General features: G+C 38.0%; 1 protein-coding gene across 2 annotated transcripts in view; it reads left to right on the top strand.

Moving 5' to 3' along the window:
* The window catches only part of RAB3GAP1 (RAB3 GTPase activating protein catalytic subunit 1), a 124,734-nt gene extending 106,146 nt beyond the window's left edge, over nt 1-18,588 (top strand). The window contains exons 19-25 of one of the 2 annotated variants that reach the window (XM_027965013.3): nt 3,013-3,240; nt 12,296-12,392; nt 12,490-12,593; nt 12,705-12,820; nt 14,282-14,384; nt 16,830-16,850; nt 17,675-18,588. In XM_027965013.3, the coding sequence (XP_027820814.2) occupies nt 3,013-3,240; nt 12,296-12,392; nt 12,490-12,593; nt 12,705-12,820; nt 14,282-14,384; nt 16,830-16,850; nt 17,675-17,911 (906 nt within the window). In that variant the 3' untranslated portion in view covers nt 17,912-18,588. The remainder of the gene's footprint in view (nt 1-3,012; nt 3,241-12,295; nt 12,393-12,489; nt 12,594-12,704; nt 12,821-14,281; nt 14,385-16,829; nt 16,851-17,674) is intronic. The other variant, XM_027965014.3, reaches the window with a different exon arrangement.
* The last annotated feature ends 822 nt before the right edge of the window (nt 18,589-19,410 follow it).

The raw sequence follows: 19,410 nt of genomic DNA, 5'->3' as shown, positions 1-19,410 counted from the left end.
AATAATCATTAAGTGATGAGTTCTCTTAGGAAATCAAGGTCAAAAAGGTGACTGACTCTGCTGAGTGGGAATCATGGAAAGTTTCTCAGAAAAGTCACCTTTTAGGGTGCGAAGGCATTTGCTACATGGAGAAGAATATTTTAGGCTTAGATATAGGCCTTTATCTAGGACACAGAGGAATCAGAGAGTGGTGACACTTAAACCCAAGGATAAAGAGTCTTGTTGAATTACTTACTCGTGAAAGCAGAGGTACTTGCACGTACATTAAAAAGAAAACAGTGGGTAGTTCAGTGGGCCATAGGGCTTCCCTTTCCTGCTCCTGATTTTCTGAACTGTCTCATGCCCAGACTTTCCTCCTTAACCTACTGATACCTGCAGTGGGCTCCATCTCTTCATTCCGCAGCCTTTCTTAGTGCTGCTTTTGTGCTATGTAGGCCAGCCGAAGTTTGGTATTTGAATGTAAACACTCCATGAAAACCTATGCCACTTGCGTCTTGACTGCTAACAAAGTTAAGTGACAGTAAAAGGGAGCTTTTTTATTCCATTTTTTTGTTTACCCCATCATTCCTAAGAGAAGAAATCTTTAGTAAACCTCTTGAGCGTTGCAAGTTTTCCTTAGAGATTAGAAAGATACAGAAAATCTTTGCATTTTGCTGTGAGACAAGAAAGAGATGTGTTGTTTTAAAAGAGATGGTTGGTACAGTGGATAAAGAGAAGCCAGTTGACTGTCAGGGCCTGTGTTAAGTCAAAAAGGTAGAGAAGGCAATTGGCTTAGGGTTGTGCACAGTAGGAAGTACTGGCTCCATCGCAGCTGTTTTTTAACCCAGCCGTTATCTGCCTTCATAATCATCTGTGCCTGTCCTACTAAAGTGTCCTGTAGAAGCATGTGCAGGAGGACATTCCCAATTGGAACTGTAAATGCTTTTTCCCATAGAAACATATTTGCCTCTCATGGTAAGGTGCTGTATAATTCCTTTAACACTGTGCTTCAATAAAACTGTGGTTCATTAGACTCTTTTGGACTAGCCTGGGTAATGTACAAGTCTTTTACAGTGTTTTAACCAGAAAATAGATTGTATGTCAAATAACCAACTTACACATCTGCCTGCCCCTATGTGGGAGTCAGATAACATATTTAAGGAAACACGTAGTCACTCTAAAATAGGTATGGTTCCCTTTCCCTTTTTCTATAGGGATGTACTGGGGCCATGGGACATTCCCAGAGCTTTGGATAAGTGCTGATATGTACCTGAGGCGCTTACACGGCACAATCCAGAAGGACAGGGCCTATTCTAGAGCATGCCCTTGGAGTAGATAACCTGTAAGAGTGGAAAGAAGATAAGCCGTAGCTGGAGTGAATGTTGAGCCTCTCTTGCTGGCTCTGTGTACTGTCTGGTATAAGGACAGCCAGACGGAAGAATTCTAGTGTGAAATGTCTTCCTTTAATACATTCTGTAGTACAAGGGTTCAGTATTGATTTCTTTTTTTAGGTTCACTCTCTTCACTCAAGGCCTGTGTCTCTATTTTCCTGAGATGTATTCATGTGGGTGTGGTGCTGCCTGGTTAATATCCAATCTTATACATGAATTCTGAATCATGCAGTAATCTTGACCCTTTACATTTCACAGCCATTTTCTGTTGCCATGATGCCATAGCTCTTAGAAGCTGATGTGGTTGACTGTCAGTTAAGAACCCTCCTCTGATTCCTCAACCCTTTGAGGGCTTCCTAAATTTGTGGGCATGAGTATATTGATAGCCAGTAAGCTCAATAAGGAGAAACTGGCATTTTTGTTCTTCAAATTTAAGACTAACCATTCCTATCATGTTGGTTTTCATTTTTGTCTGAGGTTATTACAAAAAGAAAGAAAATGACTTTCTGCTTAGCACTTTTTAGTAATGCCTATGTAGCTGTTTCAGGCAATTGAATATAGTATTCATAGCAGGATGAATATGTTGTGGTAGAGAATTATAACCAGAAAGGAATGTATTTAATGTGTGTACCCTTGGAGTACTAAAGGAATGACATTCATGCCCGTCCTTAGTACTCTACTAATACATTACTGGGCTTCCCTTGAGGCTCAGTGGTAAAGAATCTGCCTGCAATGCAGGAGACATGGGTTCAGTCCCTGCATGGGGAAGATACCCTAGAGAAGGAAATGGTAACCCACTCCAGTATTCTTGCTTGGGAAATCCCATGGATAGAGGAGCCTAATGGGCTACACAGTGCATGGGATCACAAAGAGTCGAACATGACTAAACGACAACGGTACATTACTGGGCACTTGTAAAAAGACCTCCATGTCTTATTACTCACATTGTGAAACCTCTCTCTTTTTTTCAGGCTTGGATGTAGAGTTACTTAAAAAATTTTGGGCATGCATCATTGTTAATTCTATAGAGTTATCCGCTAAATAAAGCTTTAATTAGTTTGGTTTCAGAAGCCTGAAAAACAGTAACTTGAATTCCAATTCCTTAAGAGCACAAAAGCAGTTTATGTGATGGTAATTTGTTATATAAGGCACAAGAACTTGATGGCTGAATAGAACATTTTCGAGGTTAGCTGATGTTTATTGTGGTACCAGTATTGACTTATTGAGGGAAAAAAAGGAAAACTTTTCCATCATTGAGTTATTATTCTGATCATGTTGTGTATTATTTAATTTACTTGACTTGAGCTTATTGATGCTTTTCTAAGTATTGAGTAGTTATTACACTATAATTTTAAACTAACATATAACTTACAGTCTGAGATTTATTTTCACTTTACATCAGATTTTTATTTCCAAATTCATCAAATGAAAATGTTTTCTTTTTCTATAAAATGGAGGCAGGAAAAACAAAATGCTTTGGTGCTTTAATATCTGATGTGATTTAATGGTGATATCCAAACTCAAGTCACATACTAGATTTTGTAAAGATTAATCTTTTTATGAAAATGAAAGTACGATTTTGAAAACAGGTTAATCAGTAACTGTTGATTTTTGATTCTGCTGAATTTTTTGTGTACTTTAGGCAGCTAATCCAGGTTGTTTTCTGGAAGATTTTGTGAGGTGGTACTCACCTCGGGATTACATTGAAGAGGAAGTGGTTGATGAAAAGGGCAACATGGTTCTGAAAGGAGAATTGAGTGCCCGAATGAAGATTCCAAGCAATATGTGGGTAGAGGCCTGGGAAACAGCTAAGCCAATTCCTGCTAGAAGGCAGAGGAGACTCTTTGATGACACACGGGAAGCAGAAAAGGTAACTGAGGTTTGGGTATCTAATGTGACTGCTAATTATTATTCTAGTATTTTAAAAACTATGACAAGATACAAGAGCTTTGAACATACTTGAGAAACAAAGCTTTGAAATGTTATGAGCCTTTTATATATCTAATATTCACATTTAAGGTTTTAGAACTGGTTACAAATAGGCCAAAGAATAAGACCTGTATATTTTACGTAAAATGCTCATTCTTGGACCATCAGCATATGTCAAAAGCCTTAAAAATGATCATGTCCCCTGACCTAGCAATTCTACTACCAAAAAAAATGTATTAAGGAAGTAATGAGAAAAATATATAAAGATCAACATGTAACAGTGATGTTCAAGAAGTTTTTTAGTGAAAAAATAGATACAACCAAAGTTTGGAAAAATAGAGCGTTAATAAATTATGGTATAATCATTTAGTAGACTACTTTGGGTCTAGATAGTATGGATAGAGAGTCTTAAGAAGAGGTGAGAAGGGATAAAGAAGACTTAGATGTAGCACAGTCACCCCGGAAAGACTGTTCACTTAGCATAGGTAGGGCTGGACTGTTAACAGCACTGGGTATAGGGAAGTAAGCAGAACTGAAGTGGGCATTCAGGTAGGGCTGGACAGTTAACAGCACTGGCTATAGGGAAGTAAGGAGGGCTGGAAGTGGGCAATCAGAGACTCTCCTCTGCCTTAGGAAGGACCAGGTAAGTAGGCAGAAATGACATACCCCTTAGAGATAAAGCAATGATGGCAAAGAATGGAATAAGGGGAAAATTAAAGATTCTCTAGAAAAAGAAGTAATATATAGAGCCTCCTTCATCTCCCACCATCCAATGAAGAAACTGTGCAGAAGAGGGTACTTTCAAACTATGGCATGACCAGGAGAAGTAAAGAGCAAACCTTATCTGTATAAAACCACTGTAAACAAGTGTGAACTGGATCATTTCAGCTAATGAGAATATTTCCCAGAAAACTGACCACAAAGCAGAAGAAAACTGTAACATATTCAGTTCAGTTCAGTCGCTCAGTCGTGTCCGACTCTTTGCGACCCCATGAATCGCAGCACGCCAGGCCTCCCTGTTCACCAACTCCCGGAGTTCACTCAGACTCACGTCCATCCAGTAGGTGATGCCATCCAGCCATCTCATCCTCGGTCGTCCCTTCTCCTCCTGCCCCCAATCCCTCCCAGCATCAAAGTATTTTCCAGTGAGTCACTTCTTCGCATGAGGTGGCCTAAGTACTGGAGTTTCAGCTTTAGCATTATTCCTTCCAAAGAAATCCCAGGACTGATCTCCTTCAGAATGGACTGGTTGGATCTGCTTGCAGTCCAAGGGACTCTTAAGAGTCTTCTCCAACACCACAGTTCAAAAGCATCAATTCTTCGGCGCTCAGCCTTCTTCACAGTCCAAATCTCACATCCATACATGACCACTGGAAAAACCATAGCCTTGACTGGACAGACCTTAGTCAGCAAAGTAATGTCCCTGCTTTTAAATATGCTAGCTAGGTCGGTCATGACTTTTCTTCCAAGGAGTAAGCATCTGTTAATTTCGTGGCTACAGTCACCATCTGCAGTGATTTTGGAGCCCCCCAAAATAAAGTCTGACACTGTTTCCACTGTTTCCCCATCTATTTCCCATGAAGTGATGGGACTAGATGCCATGATCTTAGTTTTCTGAATGTTGAGCTTTAAGCCAACTTTTTCACTTTCATCAAGAGGCTTTTAGTTCCTCTTCACTTTCTGCCATAAGGGTGGTGTCATCTGCATATCTGAGGTTATTGATATTTCTCCTGGCAATCTTGATTCCAGCTTGTGTTTCTTCCAGTCCAGCGTTTCTCATGATGTACTCTGCATATAAGTTAAATAAGCAGGGTGACAATATACAGCCTTGATATACTCCTTTTCCTATTTGGAACCAGTCTGTTGTTCCATGTCCAGTTCTAACTGTTGCTTCCTGACCTGCATACAGATTTCTCAAGAGGCAGGTCAAGTGGTCTGGTATTCCCATCTCCTTCTGAATTTTCCCCAGTTTATTGTGATCCACACAGTCAAAGGCTTTGGCATAGTCAAGAAAGCAGAAATAGATGTTTTTCTGGAACTCTCTTGCTTTTTCCATGATCCAGCGGATGCTGGCAATTTGATCTCTGGTTCCTCTGCCTTTTCTAAAACCACCTTGAACATCAGGAAGTTCACGGTTCATGTATTGCTGAAGCCTGGCTTGGAGAATTTTGAGCGTTACTTTACTAGCATGTGAGATGAGTGCAGTTGTGTGGTAGTTTGAGCATTCTTTGGCATTGCCTTTCTTTGGGATTGGAATGAAAACTGACCTTTTCCAGTCCTGTGGCCCCTGCTGAGTTTTCCAAATTTGCTGGCATATTGAGTGCAGCACTTTCATAGCATCATCTTTCAGGATTTGAAATAGCTCAACTGGAATTCCATCACCTCCACTAGCTTTGTTTGTAATGATGCTTTCCAAGGCGCACTTGACTTCACATTCCAGGATGTCTGGCTCTAGGTGAGTGATCACACCATCATGATTATCTGGGTCGTGAAGATCTTTTCTGTGCAGTTCTTCTGTGTATTCTTTCCACCTCTTCTTAATATCTTCTGGTTCTGTTAGGTCCCTACCATTTCTGTCCTTTATTGAGCCCATCTTTGCATGAAATGTTCCCTTGATATCGCTAATTTTCTTGAAGAGATCTCTAGTCTTTCCCATTCTGTTGTTTACCTCTGTTTCTTTGCATTGATCGCTGAAGAAGGCTTTCTCATCTCTTGTTGCTCTTCTTTGGAACTCTGCATTCAGATGCTTATATCTTTCCTTTTCTCCTTTGCTTATCGCTTCTCTTCTTTTCACAGCTATTTGTAAGGCCTCCCCAGACAGCCATTTTCCTTTTTTGCATTTCTTTTCCATGGGGATGGTCATGATCTCTGTCTCCTGTACAGTGTCACAAACCTCATTCCATAGTTCATCAGGCACTCTATCTCTCAGATCTAGTCCCTTAAATCTATTTTTCACTTCCACTGTATAATCATAAGGGATTTGATTTAGGTCATACCTGAATGGTCTAGCTGTTTTCCCTACTTTCTTCAATTTAAGTCTGAATTTGGTAATAAGAAGTTCACGATCTGAGCCACAGTCAGCTCCTGGTCTTGTTTTTGTTGACTGTATAGAGCTTCTCCATCTTTGGCTGCAAAGAATATAATCAATCTTATTTCAGTTTTGACCGTCTGATGATGTCCATGTGTAGAGTCTTCTCTTGTGTTGTTGGAAGAGGGTGTTTGCTATGACCAGTGCATTTTCTTGGCAAAACTCTATTAGTCTTTGCCCTGCTTCATTCCGCATTCCAAGGCCAAATTTTCCTGTTACTCCAGGTGTTTCTTTACTTCCTACTTTTGCTTTCCAGTCCCCTATAATGAAAAGAACATCTTTTTGGGGTGTTAGTTCTAAAAGATCTTGTAGGTCTTCATAGAATCATTCAACTTCAGTTTCTTCAGCGTTACTGGTTGGGGCATAGACTTGGATTACCGTGATATTGAATGGTTTGCCTTGGAGACGAACAGAGATCATTCTGTTGTTTTTGAGATTGCATCCAAGTACTGCATTTCGGACTCTTTTGTTGACCATGATGGCTACTCCATTTCTTCTGAGGGATTCTTGCTCACAGTAATAGATATAATGGTCATCTGAGTTAAATTCACCCATTCCAGTCCATTTTAGTTTGCTGATTCCTAGAATGTTGACATTCACTCTTGCCATCTCTTGTTTGACCACTTCCAATTTGCCTTAATTCATGGTCCTGACACTTCAGGTTCCTATGCAATATTGCTTTTTTCAGCATCAGACCTTGCTTCTATCACCAGTCACGTCCACAGCTGGGTATTGTTTTTGTTTTGGCTCCATCCCTTCATTCTTTCTGGAGTTATTTCTCCACTGATCTCTGGTAGCATATTGGGCACCTACTGACCTGGGGAGTTCCTCTTTCAGTATCCTATCATTTTGCCTTTTCATACTGTTCATGGGGTTCTCTAGGCAAGAATACTGAAGTGGTTTGCCATTCCCTTCTCCAGTGGACCACATTCTGTCAGACCTCTCCACCATGACCCGCCCATCTTGGGTTGCCCCGTGAGCATGGCTTAGTTTCGTTGAGTTAGACAAGGCTGTGGTCCTAGTGTGATTAGATTGGCTAGTTTTCTGTAAGTATGGTTTCAGTGTGTCTGCCCTCTGATGCCCTCTTGCAACACCTACCATCTTACTTGGGTTTCTCTTACCTTGGGCGTGGGGTATTTCTTCATGGCTGCTCCAGCAAAGCGTAGCTGCTGCTCCTTACCTTTGATGAGGGGTATTTCCTCACCGCCACCCTTCCTGGCCTTCAATGTGGGATGGCTCCTCTAGGCCCTCTCGTGCCTGAGCTGAATCAGGTATTCTCATATAAGCATGGCAGGGTGTGAAAAATCACGTTTAATCAGAAATACTAAATACAAGAGCCACATGAATCCAAAAACCCCACAAAGAAATGAAAATACTGCTAATTTAACTTAGGATAGAAGTAGAAGGAAAAAAAAACCATATCAAAAATAAAGACTACATAGTACCCACAGAAGAATAGGTTCATATTTATATTTAATAAAAGGCATTGAGGAAGAGCATTAAAATAACGAAGAGAAAAAAAATGAGATAAAGGAGTAAAAGGGATTAGAGAGAAAGTAGTAAAACTGAAAGATAGGAAATGTAGAAATAACACTCATTTTTATCAGAGTTCTTGAAGCAGAAAAATCAGAACACCTGAACAGAACTAAACACTTAAAATTGTAATCTAAAAAAACTTTCTGAAAATGAAATAAAATCTGAATTTACTTATTAAAAATGCTTATTGGGTGCAGGGGAAAATTGATTAGGTTTAGTGAACTCCAAATTTTATCACTGTAGTACTACTAGACCTTAAATATTTAAAAAAAAATTCTCAGACCTTGCAGCAAAACATGAAAATAATTTATAGGGGCAAGAGAGTTGGACAGTTGTCAGATTTTTCAGTAGCACAGCAATGTTGGGCAGAGTTTTCAAGAAATATAAGCAAAAAATACAAATTAAATATTTTACATTCCACCAAGATGTCCAAGTAATCAAGGCTATAAAAAAATGTTTTCTCCATGTTTTTGTACCTATAACTGTATACATAGGCCCTTCCTGAGAAATCCGCTACAGCTGCCCTGTCCAGTAGAACTTTCTGCAGTGTTCAGAATGGTCATAGGTTTGCTGTGCAAATTGTAGCCCATGGCTACACATGGCTTTAATGAGCTCTTGAAATGAGACTAGTAGCATAGGAACTGAATTTTTAAATGGCTCTCTGTAGCAGGTGGCTGCCTTATTGAACAGCATAGTAGAGAAGAATAAATTTAACCAAGAGGATGACTAGGGAAACTGGCAAAGGGCTAACGGTGAGCATTTCATTTCTTTAATTTTAGAGGTAAAACTAAAACTAGATGGGGTCATGGGTAGAAGAAGAATATGTAAAAATTGTATATTAGGACAAAATAGAATGCATCTAAAAAAGTTGGGATCGAAAAAGAGGAAGAGGAAAGTAGAATGCAATCATTGACTGTTACATAGATAATAGGTAGTATTCAAAGGATACTATTTGGAATTATCAGACCATAATTTTATAAAGGAAAGATATAAAGATACAAAGTTCATAAAATAAAGATATAAAGGAATTAAGGGCAGCAGAAAAGGTAATATCACAAGAATGAAAATATGAACCTTCCTAAGTATAATGGAAAAATTATTCACAAGCAAAGAACACACACCAGATAGAGTAACACACATTATAAAGATCATACTGCATACAGAGTAATTGCAATGTAAGATTGTCTTATAATACCCATATCTGTGCTGTAAACAAGGTATTCTGTGACTCAAAAAGACTACAAAATAAACAATGGACAGAGATTTACCAGAAAACATTAAGAACGCAGGGGTTATCATCCGGATGCCAAATAAAACAGAATCAAAGCAGAAAAGCATTACAAGAGATACATAAGGATGCTTTACAGTCTAAAAGTGATATTTCACAATGAGAATATACAGTTGTCAATGTTTATGCACTGGCTAATGTAATCATTTGTATAAAAGAGAGATCATGGGAGATGCAAGGAGAAATAGATAAAAACACACTAATAGCAGAGGACTTTTAACACACTCCCAATGTACAAGACAGTCAAGTAGACAAAACTAAACAAGATAATCAATAAGGCTGATCTTTTAGATACATTGCAAATGCTATACCTTGAAAATAAAAACAGTACTTCCTTTTCAAATGCACATGGAACATTCACGAAAACAGATAGTATGTTAGGCCGCAAAGAAAACACCAGTGGGTTTCATAATGGAAATAACACCAATACTCTGATTGCTGCAGTAAAATTAAGGATAATGGGTTAGATTTAAAGTATTTGATCAGTGTTAATTACATTCTTAATTTTAGGAAATACAGATATTTGGAGATAGAGGGATATCCTGTATGGAACTTGATCTCAAATTATTTAGAAAAACAATGTTTATATGTATATATTGTATGGACCTACAGAGGAGGAGAGTTGCATGTGATTAAAAAAAAGACATAAGGTAAAAGGAAATGAGTGCAGACAAAGGATGTACAAATATTTTGTATTCTTGGAAATTTGTTTTTCTGGAAGTTAAGGAAAACAACATTTGTAATAGTGTTAACAAGGATTTCAATAGTGGGAACTCTTATTACTCTATATAAGAATGAAAAATCTGTTCAAATACTTAGTAAAATAATTTGGAATATGATTTCAGTTTTTGAACAATAATAATTTGGCATTGTTTGTTTTTAGATAGATACCCTGAAGAAATTCCTCTACATGTATGCCACAAACTTATGAAATAATGTGAGAGAGACATTATTTTAATAGCAGAAAATGGAGGGGTGCATTTTAATATAGCAAGTTATATATAGCATGTATTAATATCTATGCATCTCAGAAACAATGCTGAATGAAAACCAGGTCACTGAGTGGCATAACTAGAAAGAGTCCATTTATACGAAGATTAAAACCAAGCAAAACTAAACAACACATTGTTTAGGGCTATGTACATATGTGAGACAGCTATGAAGAAAAAGGAGTGATTAGTAGTTACTTGAGGGGTGGAGTGCATGAGCGAGGGAGTCTTGATCAAGGCAAGCACAAGGACTTGGAAAGTCCTGGTGTCTGCTGTTTCTTAAGCTGATTGGTGTGTAAACAAGTGTTTGTGTTTTCTGTATATAAACTACTCTGCTATGTGTATTTTTTTAATTTAAATTTATTTATTTTAATTGGAGGCTAATTACTTTGCAATATTGTATTGGTTTTGCCATACATCAACATGAATCCACCATGGGTGTACACGTGTTGCCCATCCTGAACCCCCCTCCCACCTCCCTCCCTGCACCATCCCTCTGGGTCATCCCAGTGCACCAGCCCCAAGTATCCTGTATTCTGCATTGAACCTGGATTGGCAATTCGTTTCATGTATGATATTATACATGTTTCAGTGCGATTCTCCCAAATCATCCCACCCTCTCCCTCTCTGTCCAGAGTCCTAAAGACTGTTCTATACATCTGTGTCTCTTTTGCTGTTTTGCATACAGGGTTATCGTTACCACCTGCTATGTATATTTTAAAAACATTTTTTTAATTTTAAAAATATTTCAAAACATGAAGCCCTTCTAGGCAAATAATTCTTTCAAAATTTTATTTATTTATTTATGTCTGTGCTCAGTCTTCTTGATTCAGTGGGCTTTCTCTAGTTGCGGAGTGCGAGGGCTACTCTCCAGTTGTGTGCGGGCTTCTCTTTGTGATTCCTTCTCTTTTTGCGGAGCACAGGCTCTAGGCATGCAGGCTTCAGTAGTTGTGGAGCATGGGCTTAGTTGCTCTGTGTCATGTGAGATCTTCCTGGACCAGAGATAGAACCTGTTTGCCCTGCAATGGCAGATGGATTCCTAACCACTGAACCACCAGGGAGGTTCCAAGACAAATAATTCTAAATCATAAATCATTAAATGACCAAAGCAAATTTTGAAATTGTGTGTATTATGAGCTTTTGTTAAGAAATTGCATACACATGTGTATCTTTGTGTTTAAATAGGCATAGAAATAAGCCTGAGGAGATAAACACAAAACTGTGTTGTTCCTTAGGATGTAGGATTTCTAGAGAACTTCTGCGTTATACTTCGATTGTTTACTTTGAGATCTGTGAGCATTTTTCAGCCACAATGATACTATACTTCTTTTGTCTTTACTGCTGTTGAGTAAAGAGCTTAAAGGTGGGAATCAGAAAAATAATAACATTTTGAAGAAAACAATAAAATAAAACAAAAAGTTTAGAGGAACATTGCTAGCAATGTTTAGAAATCCTAAGTGAGGAAAGCAGGTTACAAAACAGTCTTTTACATACCTGATGTTAGTTCACTTAGGTGACACTAGTGGTTAAAAAAAAAACAAACCCTGCTGATGCAGGAGACATAGAGACACAGGTTCAATCCCTGTGTTGGGAAGATCCGCTGGAGGAGGGCATGGAAACCCTCTCCAGTATTCTTGCCTGGAGAATCCCAGGGACAGAGGAGCCTGCTGGGGTACAGTCCATAGGGTCACACAGAGTCAGACGTGACTGAAACGACTTAATACACATGCAAATATATGATGTATATATTCAAAGTCTTGAAAAATCCTGCAGTGAAAATGCTCCACCAGTAACAGTTGTTATCTCAAGGTGGTATAATTTGCGGTTGGTTTTAGTGTTCTCTGTATCAAGAAAAAAACATTATGAGAGTATCCACCATTATTAAGGACTGAAGTTCTTAGCTCTTTCCAGTAACATTATTCTTACCTTTGGGAGTAGCAGCTACTTACCTGAAGGAGTAGGATAGGTACTGAGAGAAGAGAGCTCTTCTCTACTCTTGTTACAGGTGTGAATTCAGGGGAGAGAGATCTTCTGTAAGTGGCTGCTTTCTTTGGCAGCTGTCTTGGTCATTTATCTAACTTTGTGTCTCCTTCAGGTACTGCACTATCTGGCAGTCCAGAAGCCGGCAGACCTTGCTCGGCACCTGTTACCCTGTGTAATCCATGCAGCTGTACTCAAGGTAAAGGAAGAAGGTAAATGTCTTATTTGATTAGTCATTAGTTCATTTCCAAAATGAAGGTAGACTTTGCCTAACTTTTCTAATGATGGCTTTGATCTTTTTAAAAACAGAAAGTCTAGAAAACATTTCTTCAGTGAAGAAGATTATAAAGCAGATAATATCCCATTCCAGTAAAGTTTTGCACTTCCCCAATCCAGAAGACAAGAAATTGGAAGTAAGTCTGATCTTGTCAAATGTTCTTCCCAGTTGGCAGTAATTTTTTAAAAAATGCTTTGCTTTCTTTTGCCTTTTTCCAATGTATGCTTCTCCCCTTTTGCACTATTAGGAAATCATCCATCAAATTACTAATGTAGAAGCTATAATTGCCAGAGCCCGCTCACTGAAAGCCAAGTTTGGAACTGAGAAATGTGAACAAGAAGAGGAAAAGGAAGATCTTGAAAGGTAATAGCTATCTGACTAACTCATCTTTGTCTCCCGTAGGAAAAGCCACTCTTTAGAAAATTTTCATAGAGTGTTGAGATTCCTTTGTAGTGCTCCCATATTATTTGTAACAAGCGTTAGTTAGAGACAGAGAAATATTTGTTTATTATAGGATTGACCTCTCTTGTATTTGTGAGTACTTGTCACTTGTTTCTGTTCCTCCCACTTTAAGAATGAAGTCTTCCAAGTCTTCTAGGAATGTCCTTGTTTGCTCTTGGAGCAGTTGCCTCTGGAGGAACTGGCTGTTCATATTCACTCTTGTTACTGGAAACTTTGCTTCCCACTCTCACTGTTCTTAACTATAGGCAGACGTGTCCTGAAACTATTTCTGCTCAACATTCCTACTTAACAGTTCTAAACAAGAGTTGTGATAGCAAATGTGCATATCTCTGTCCCTTGTGAATATGTTTTGAAAGAGTGAGCAGATGGCCTTTCCAGGATGAGGCAAATGACTGGGTCAGTCTTTTCCTCCTTCTGAGATTTGGACCATTTCAAAGGGGGGCTGTCAGCACACACCCCTGTCCATTTTTGCCCGAGATACTTGAAAGGATGATGTTGTTTTAATAGATGAGAAAGTGTTTCCAGATTAGCTACTTCAACGGGTTGAATTTGTTATAACTAAAATTTTCATCAGCCTTTCCAAGAGAAATAGTGTTATTGATGTTAAATAATTAGTATTATATGACAAGGCATTTGCTACAGCCTTTAACAAGTTCTTGTTTGAATATTATGTCTTTTGTTGAGTGAAGTTTTCTCCCAGCCTTCTTTGCTCTTGAATATTCCTTCCTTTTAAATGAGGAGAATACACTCTAATCAAAGGAAGTTTCTAAAATAGCAGTTCGAGTTAGCGAGCAGGTGGTGTGAGCTTGGTGGCTCTGTGTCCTCGACTCTCTTAGTTCCACCATACGTTGTCTGTGGTACACTTGAACGATGAATGCTTCCAGCACATAATGGCACAGTTTACAGCTGAGACTGTGCCCAGCAAAACATATTTTAAGTGCATGTGTGCCTGCGCATGCACACACACACACCTCTTAAAAGAACAAAAATGAAACACAAGGATCATTGCTTTGCTGTCTAAATTAAATGTGGTTTTTGTTGTTAAAACATTTAAAAAAATCTTCCTTAGTATAACATTGTCTAAGCTTGTAGTCTAAAAGAAATAGACTATTTCATCTTACACTTTGACAGAGATGGGCTTTTTGAAAAAATTTATTAAAAGAGTTGAAAGGCATGAAGGTTGTCATTTGAGTTGATTTTAATTCCAAATGTTGATCTATCCTGTTAAATTTTCACTCCAGCCTTGATATGATTTTCACCAATATGATTTTGAGGGTTTGTCCCCAAAATTAATCAGGGAGGACTGACCCAGTGTGAACTGAGCAGCTCCTTTTCCATCCGTTCATTCCCTCTTTCTCCCAGGTTTGTGAGTTGCCTTCTGGAACAACCCGAGGTGTTAGTCATCGGTGCAGGCAGAGGACACGCTGGCAGGATCATTCACAAGCTGTTTGTGAATGCTCAGAGGGTATGTGAGATTCCTTCTTGACCGTGTCATGCTCTCTCCAGGCCTCTGCTCAGTAAGGTACTGTTTTGATTCCCACAGATGAAGCTGCTAAAAGCACTGGATTCAAACATTGAAGAAATAATGACTCTCTCAACAGTGACTTCTTTGTCTTTGAAATCCATCTGCTCTTTTACACATTTAAATAAAATGATAAGTTTATTTCTGAAATTTGTACCTAAATTTCAGAAGTTAGAATGGTCTGAAATTCCTTGTTAAAGAATCTGATAAGAGACTTGGTTAGCAATGACCAGTGCAGTGGTGTGGAAAAAATGTTTACCACTGTCAAATTAGAATAGAGTTTAATTTTACCAGTTTTAAACTCCATGTACTGCAAGTGGATTCACAACTTAGCTTGTGAAATTGCAAATTGTAACTATTTTTATAACGGTGAAAAGATCTAACTTCAAAGTTTTCCTCGGAAAGATTTTTAGGACAGTGGAAACAGGCTTCAGCATAGAAAAAAAAAAGCCCAATTTGAAAACTTTTCTGTCATTACCTTTATTGATGAAAGGAAATGTTTAAAAATTATATAGTACCTTCTGACATTCTAAACTATTAAGATTTGAATTTTTTACAAGGTTGATATTATACTCTATGTTGACTCTTTCTGTATAAATGTTTACTGGTTGTTTACTGATTCAGAGGTGCTGGCTTTTTGCACATGAGTCTCACATTAGGACTTCTTAAAGATTCTGATAAAAGTATTTTGAAGCATAGTAAACACAGGGTGCCCCTTATGCAGTACTGTGATGACGCTTAGAATGGCCCAGTTTTGGAAGTTTAATTTTCACAGTCAAATAAGGAAAAGGACTTTCATGGGTTTATCCATGAAAAAGAAACTTCATAACCTCCTTTGAGTCAGTTTGGAGTGTATCTGGTTACTATATTCAAAATCATAACCAGATATGTTCATCTGAATTTTTAGCAAGAACTGAAACCTGAGATTATTTATGGGATGGCAAACTAAATTTAAGGATTTCAAGTTAAAAACCAAGTATTTTATTTCCTTATAAATTTCTAGAAAACAGTAGATACTTAATTCAACTTATTATGTTTCTGACTCTGGTATGAAACAAGAATCAGGTTTGTTTCACATCCTGTAATATCTTTGCCAGTTTACTAGCCAGAACCTTACAAACGTATTTCCTTGTTAACACTAATATGAATTTTCCTCATACTGCAGAGATTCTTTTCTTAATGTTTAAAACTTGTTTGTTAAGAAGATGTAAAAATCTAAAGAGATTTTTAATGCTAAGAGTAGAACACTCTCATTGTTGTAAATAGTTAAGCAAAATTACCTTCCCCAATGTGGAGATAATCTTTTCCCCCAAGATTGTAAGCAAGTTCTTACTGTTGTAAAAATTTGGATAATACAGAGAATTAAAAAGAAAAATTAATGACCCTAAAAAAATTAATCACACTAATCTCACTACCCACTGATGATCACTGTCAACATTTAACATCTGGTAGATTCAAATATATGTAAATTTTACAATATAGGATTATATTATTTGTTCTTATTTTCCACCTAATGTGATTATCTTTCTCATGGGTAAATATAGGACTATATCATCTTTTCACTGGGCTCATTGTAATCTCCTTTAATGGATACTGAAATTGTACATTTATCCCATGTTGTGTAATTTTCAAATATTTCAAGCTTTCAAACCTTGTGGGGAATGTTTTTACAGATTCAGCAGTCTGTAATCCATATAACAAGCACCTGGTTGGTCTGTTTTTAAACTCAGCTCTTAAATATCTGGGTAATTAATAGAAACCATTCAGGTTTACTCATGTAATTTTTCATAATTAACTGATACTTTATATCAATTCTATTAAATCAAGATTTTTAACATTTTTAAAGTTAAAAAATTTTACTAAAAATTTTTATACCATAATTTTACATATTTCAAACTTTTCCTTAATATTAAATTTTAATAAACTTTCATCATGATTGCATTTATCATTGTTACATCCATATTTAAATAGAATACTGCAAACAAATCACTGATTGGATTTTGCTTTGGTCGTGCTAAATTAAGTCAGACATCTAGTCTTAAATTCATTGGGTTATCTATTTTTCAAGCCATGAGTACTTTTTTTAAGTATTTTTAATCTTTAGTGAAAGAGCTAGGTTTTTGCTGAACATTTCCTCATTAAGTGACATTCTGTACATTGCCTGTTGAGCCATCAGATGCATGAGTAGTGGAATTTGTCTGCTCAGCTGGATGGCTAGGTGTGTTGTATGTGGTGTTTTTTGTCTTGATATTCTTTTTGATAGGATCATGTTCCTTAATGTAATGCATGCTGTCTCTGAAATAATCTTGAAATCTCTTGTCTAGCTCTTTTTAAACCATCTTGCTTGTTTCCCTTTCATCACTGTTTCTTTTCTCACCCTTCTTCAAGCTGACTGAGTCTTCTGATGAGGTAACAAAATAGCCTTTGTCCCTTGCAGTTTCTTGTTCCTTCCCATTTCTCTAACTTCATAAGGTCATTAAGACTAACCAACCTCCTGTTTAACAGTCTGGGTTTGGCCTACCTTTCTTGCTGGTGTTTAACATTACATTTCATATTTCCATTGCCAAAACAACTTTTTTCCCAAAATTAATGGTATCGTGAAAGAAATATAATGATCAGAGTTAAAATAAAAGCTCTAGTTGCATATATATTTTATGCAGTTTTAATGAAAAACCAGATGCCTTTACTGTTGAGAACTTCTCTTTCGTGGCCGCTGCTACATTTCATGGGTCTCTGTCACTTCTGCATCACATTAATCATCCAGCAAACAAATCAGTGTTCCCAGGTTTAATTTGACAAGTGAAAAGAATTGAAAGAATCAATAAATATCATCTTTCCAGACTCTGGAGAGCAGCAGCTCCTTACTGGACTGAGGACAGCAGACTTGGACTTTGGTCGTTGCTAGAAGATTTCTGTAGAAACCAGAACAGCTCCATCCCCCTCTTCAGCAGATGTCTGAATATGGCCCTCACTTTCCACAGCAGATTGCTTGGCTGTCATTATCCTCTGTCTCTGTCACCAATTTATTTGTAATTTCTGGCTGCTCACGTAGTGTTTCAAGCTTCTTGCATTTTCTGTGTTGTGATTTTTGAGCAATCATAACATAATCAATTGCATTACTGAGTAATGTAGAACATTTTTTCGTATTTATCATGCTTATTCATCTGTCCTTCAAAATGATCTAAGTTTCGCGTTCAACTCGCTCTTGAATTTAGCATGTGATTCTCTTCAAGGCTGCAACCATGACTCCAGCGGAGGAGGAACTGAAGAGGATGGGCCCCCCAGAAGAGAAGAGGCAGAACTTGGCGGCAGACTTCCCTCCCCCCGCGGGCCGGGAACTCATTTTGCGCACAGCCGTGCCCCGCCCTGCTCCCTACTCCCGGGCTCTGCCTCAGCGCATGTACAGTGTTCTCACCAAAGAGGATTTCAGACTTGCAGGTGCCTTTTCATCAGATACCTCCTTCTTCTAGCTCTTCTTGAGTCCCTTCACTTGTGGCTTCGGAGACAGTGCTGACCCCTTCTGTGGGAAGGAAGCTGTATCAGTCAGAACCTGAGAGGCTGTCAAGGGGACCTGTCCTGTTCAGTGATCAAGTCATACCAGCATCTGAGAGACTTTCTGATGGGCTCCATAGGATCTTGGTGGGGGCAGAGGAATGGGCTTCAGCTCTTGAAAGATTTCTGCTCCAAAGAGATTGCCCTTGTTGAGGAGGGTGGGGGGGAGGGGCAGGGAGGAGACTAAAAAAACAGCAGCAGTTCTCTGTACTCACTCCCTCAAGATTGCATTCATTTCTTCTCTGTGACTATCCCATAGGCTGTTGCCCTGCATTCATAGTCTGTATGACCACTTATGTTTATTAGTATCAAGTTTGCAAAGTGGAGTAGAGTATCTGTTAACTCAGATTTCCAGATATTTTGGTAGTAGCTTCTACTCCCAGAATCTGTGTTTTTAGAATCCTAAATGACATTCTGTTTATTCAGTCACTTGGTGGCAATCTTTATTGCACTAATTAACTTTTGATGAGCATTTTGAATATTCTAGGAGAAAGCCTGAAATTTCACCTAGTCTGTGTTTTTCCGTGTAACTGTGACTTAAATGTATTCCTTCTGATTAAAAAAATACATATATATTAAATGTCACTGCAAATTAGTTTTATATATCTCTTGTAAGGTTTGTTTCTCTGACTTGTTTTGCCTTCAGTGGACTTCCGTGGTGGCTCAGTGGTAAAGAATCTGCTTGCCAAGGCAGGACACGCGGGTTCAGTCCCTGAGTCAGGAAGGTCCCCTGGAGAAGGAAATGGCAACCTACTCAAATATTCTTGCTTGGTGGGCTGCAGTCCTTGGGGTTGCAAAAGAGTTGGGCACAACTTAGCGACTAAACAATGGCAGCAAGCCCTGTAAGATACCACCAATGCAGGTGGTGGTTCTCTTTCTTGCTGTACAGCATGCATTCCTTCTTTTGTAGTTACTGGATGGATACTGTATTTAATGAAGTAGAAATGAGCACATGCTAAAAATATAGCCTCTGTATATAGAGATTATCGTGCAGTTAGTATAATTTGGCATATGTGCTAATATAATGAATAGAAGATAACTTCAGTGAATTATTTTGCTTTTGTATTTTACTTGAAGATAATTGATGGGGGATGTGTGGCAACCAGTGTGAGGATAACAGCAACATATTTCTAGTTATGTGATGATCAAGATTTCTCAAGTCTGTGTTGCTAAAATGGCCTCTGTTCAGTAATCTTAAATCTATTTTTAGGCCTAAAATTCCCACCTTACTCCAAAGTTAAAAATGATTATATTGAAGCATAGATCTTGGCTATATAACTTAAAAGAATTAATACAAGTCTGTAAGCCTTGTTACATTATTTTTGTAAAAACAAATGTAAATGTGTATACATATATGTATATATAAGCATATATATATGTATGTACGAGATGTGGGAGGCCCTGAGTGATTACCTTC

Source organism: Ovis aries, chromosome 2 (genome assembly GCF_016772045.2).
Source record: "Ovis aries strain OAR_USU_Benz2616 breed Rambouillet chromosome 2, ARS-UI_Ramb_v3.0, whole genome shotgun sequence".
In the NCBI taxonomy this organism is placed as follows: Eukaryota; Metazoa; Chordata; class Mammalia; order Artiodactyla; family Bovidae; genus Ovis; species Ovis aries.
The sequence above is the reverse complement of the archived record's forward strand: the minus strand, read 5'-3'. Positions and strand labels throughout refer to the sequence as shown.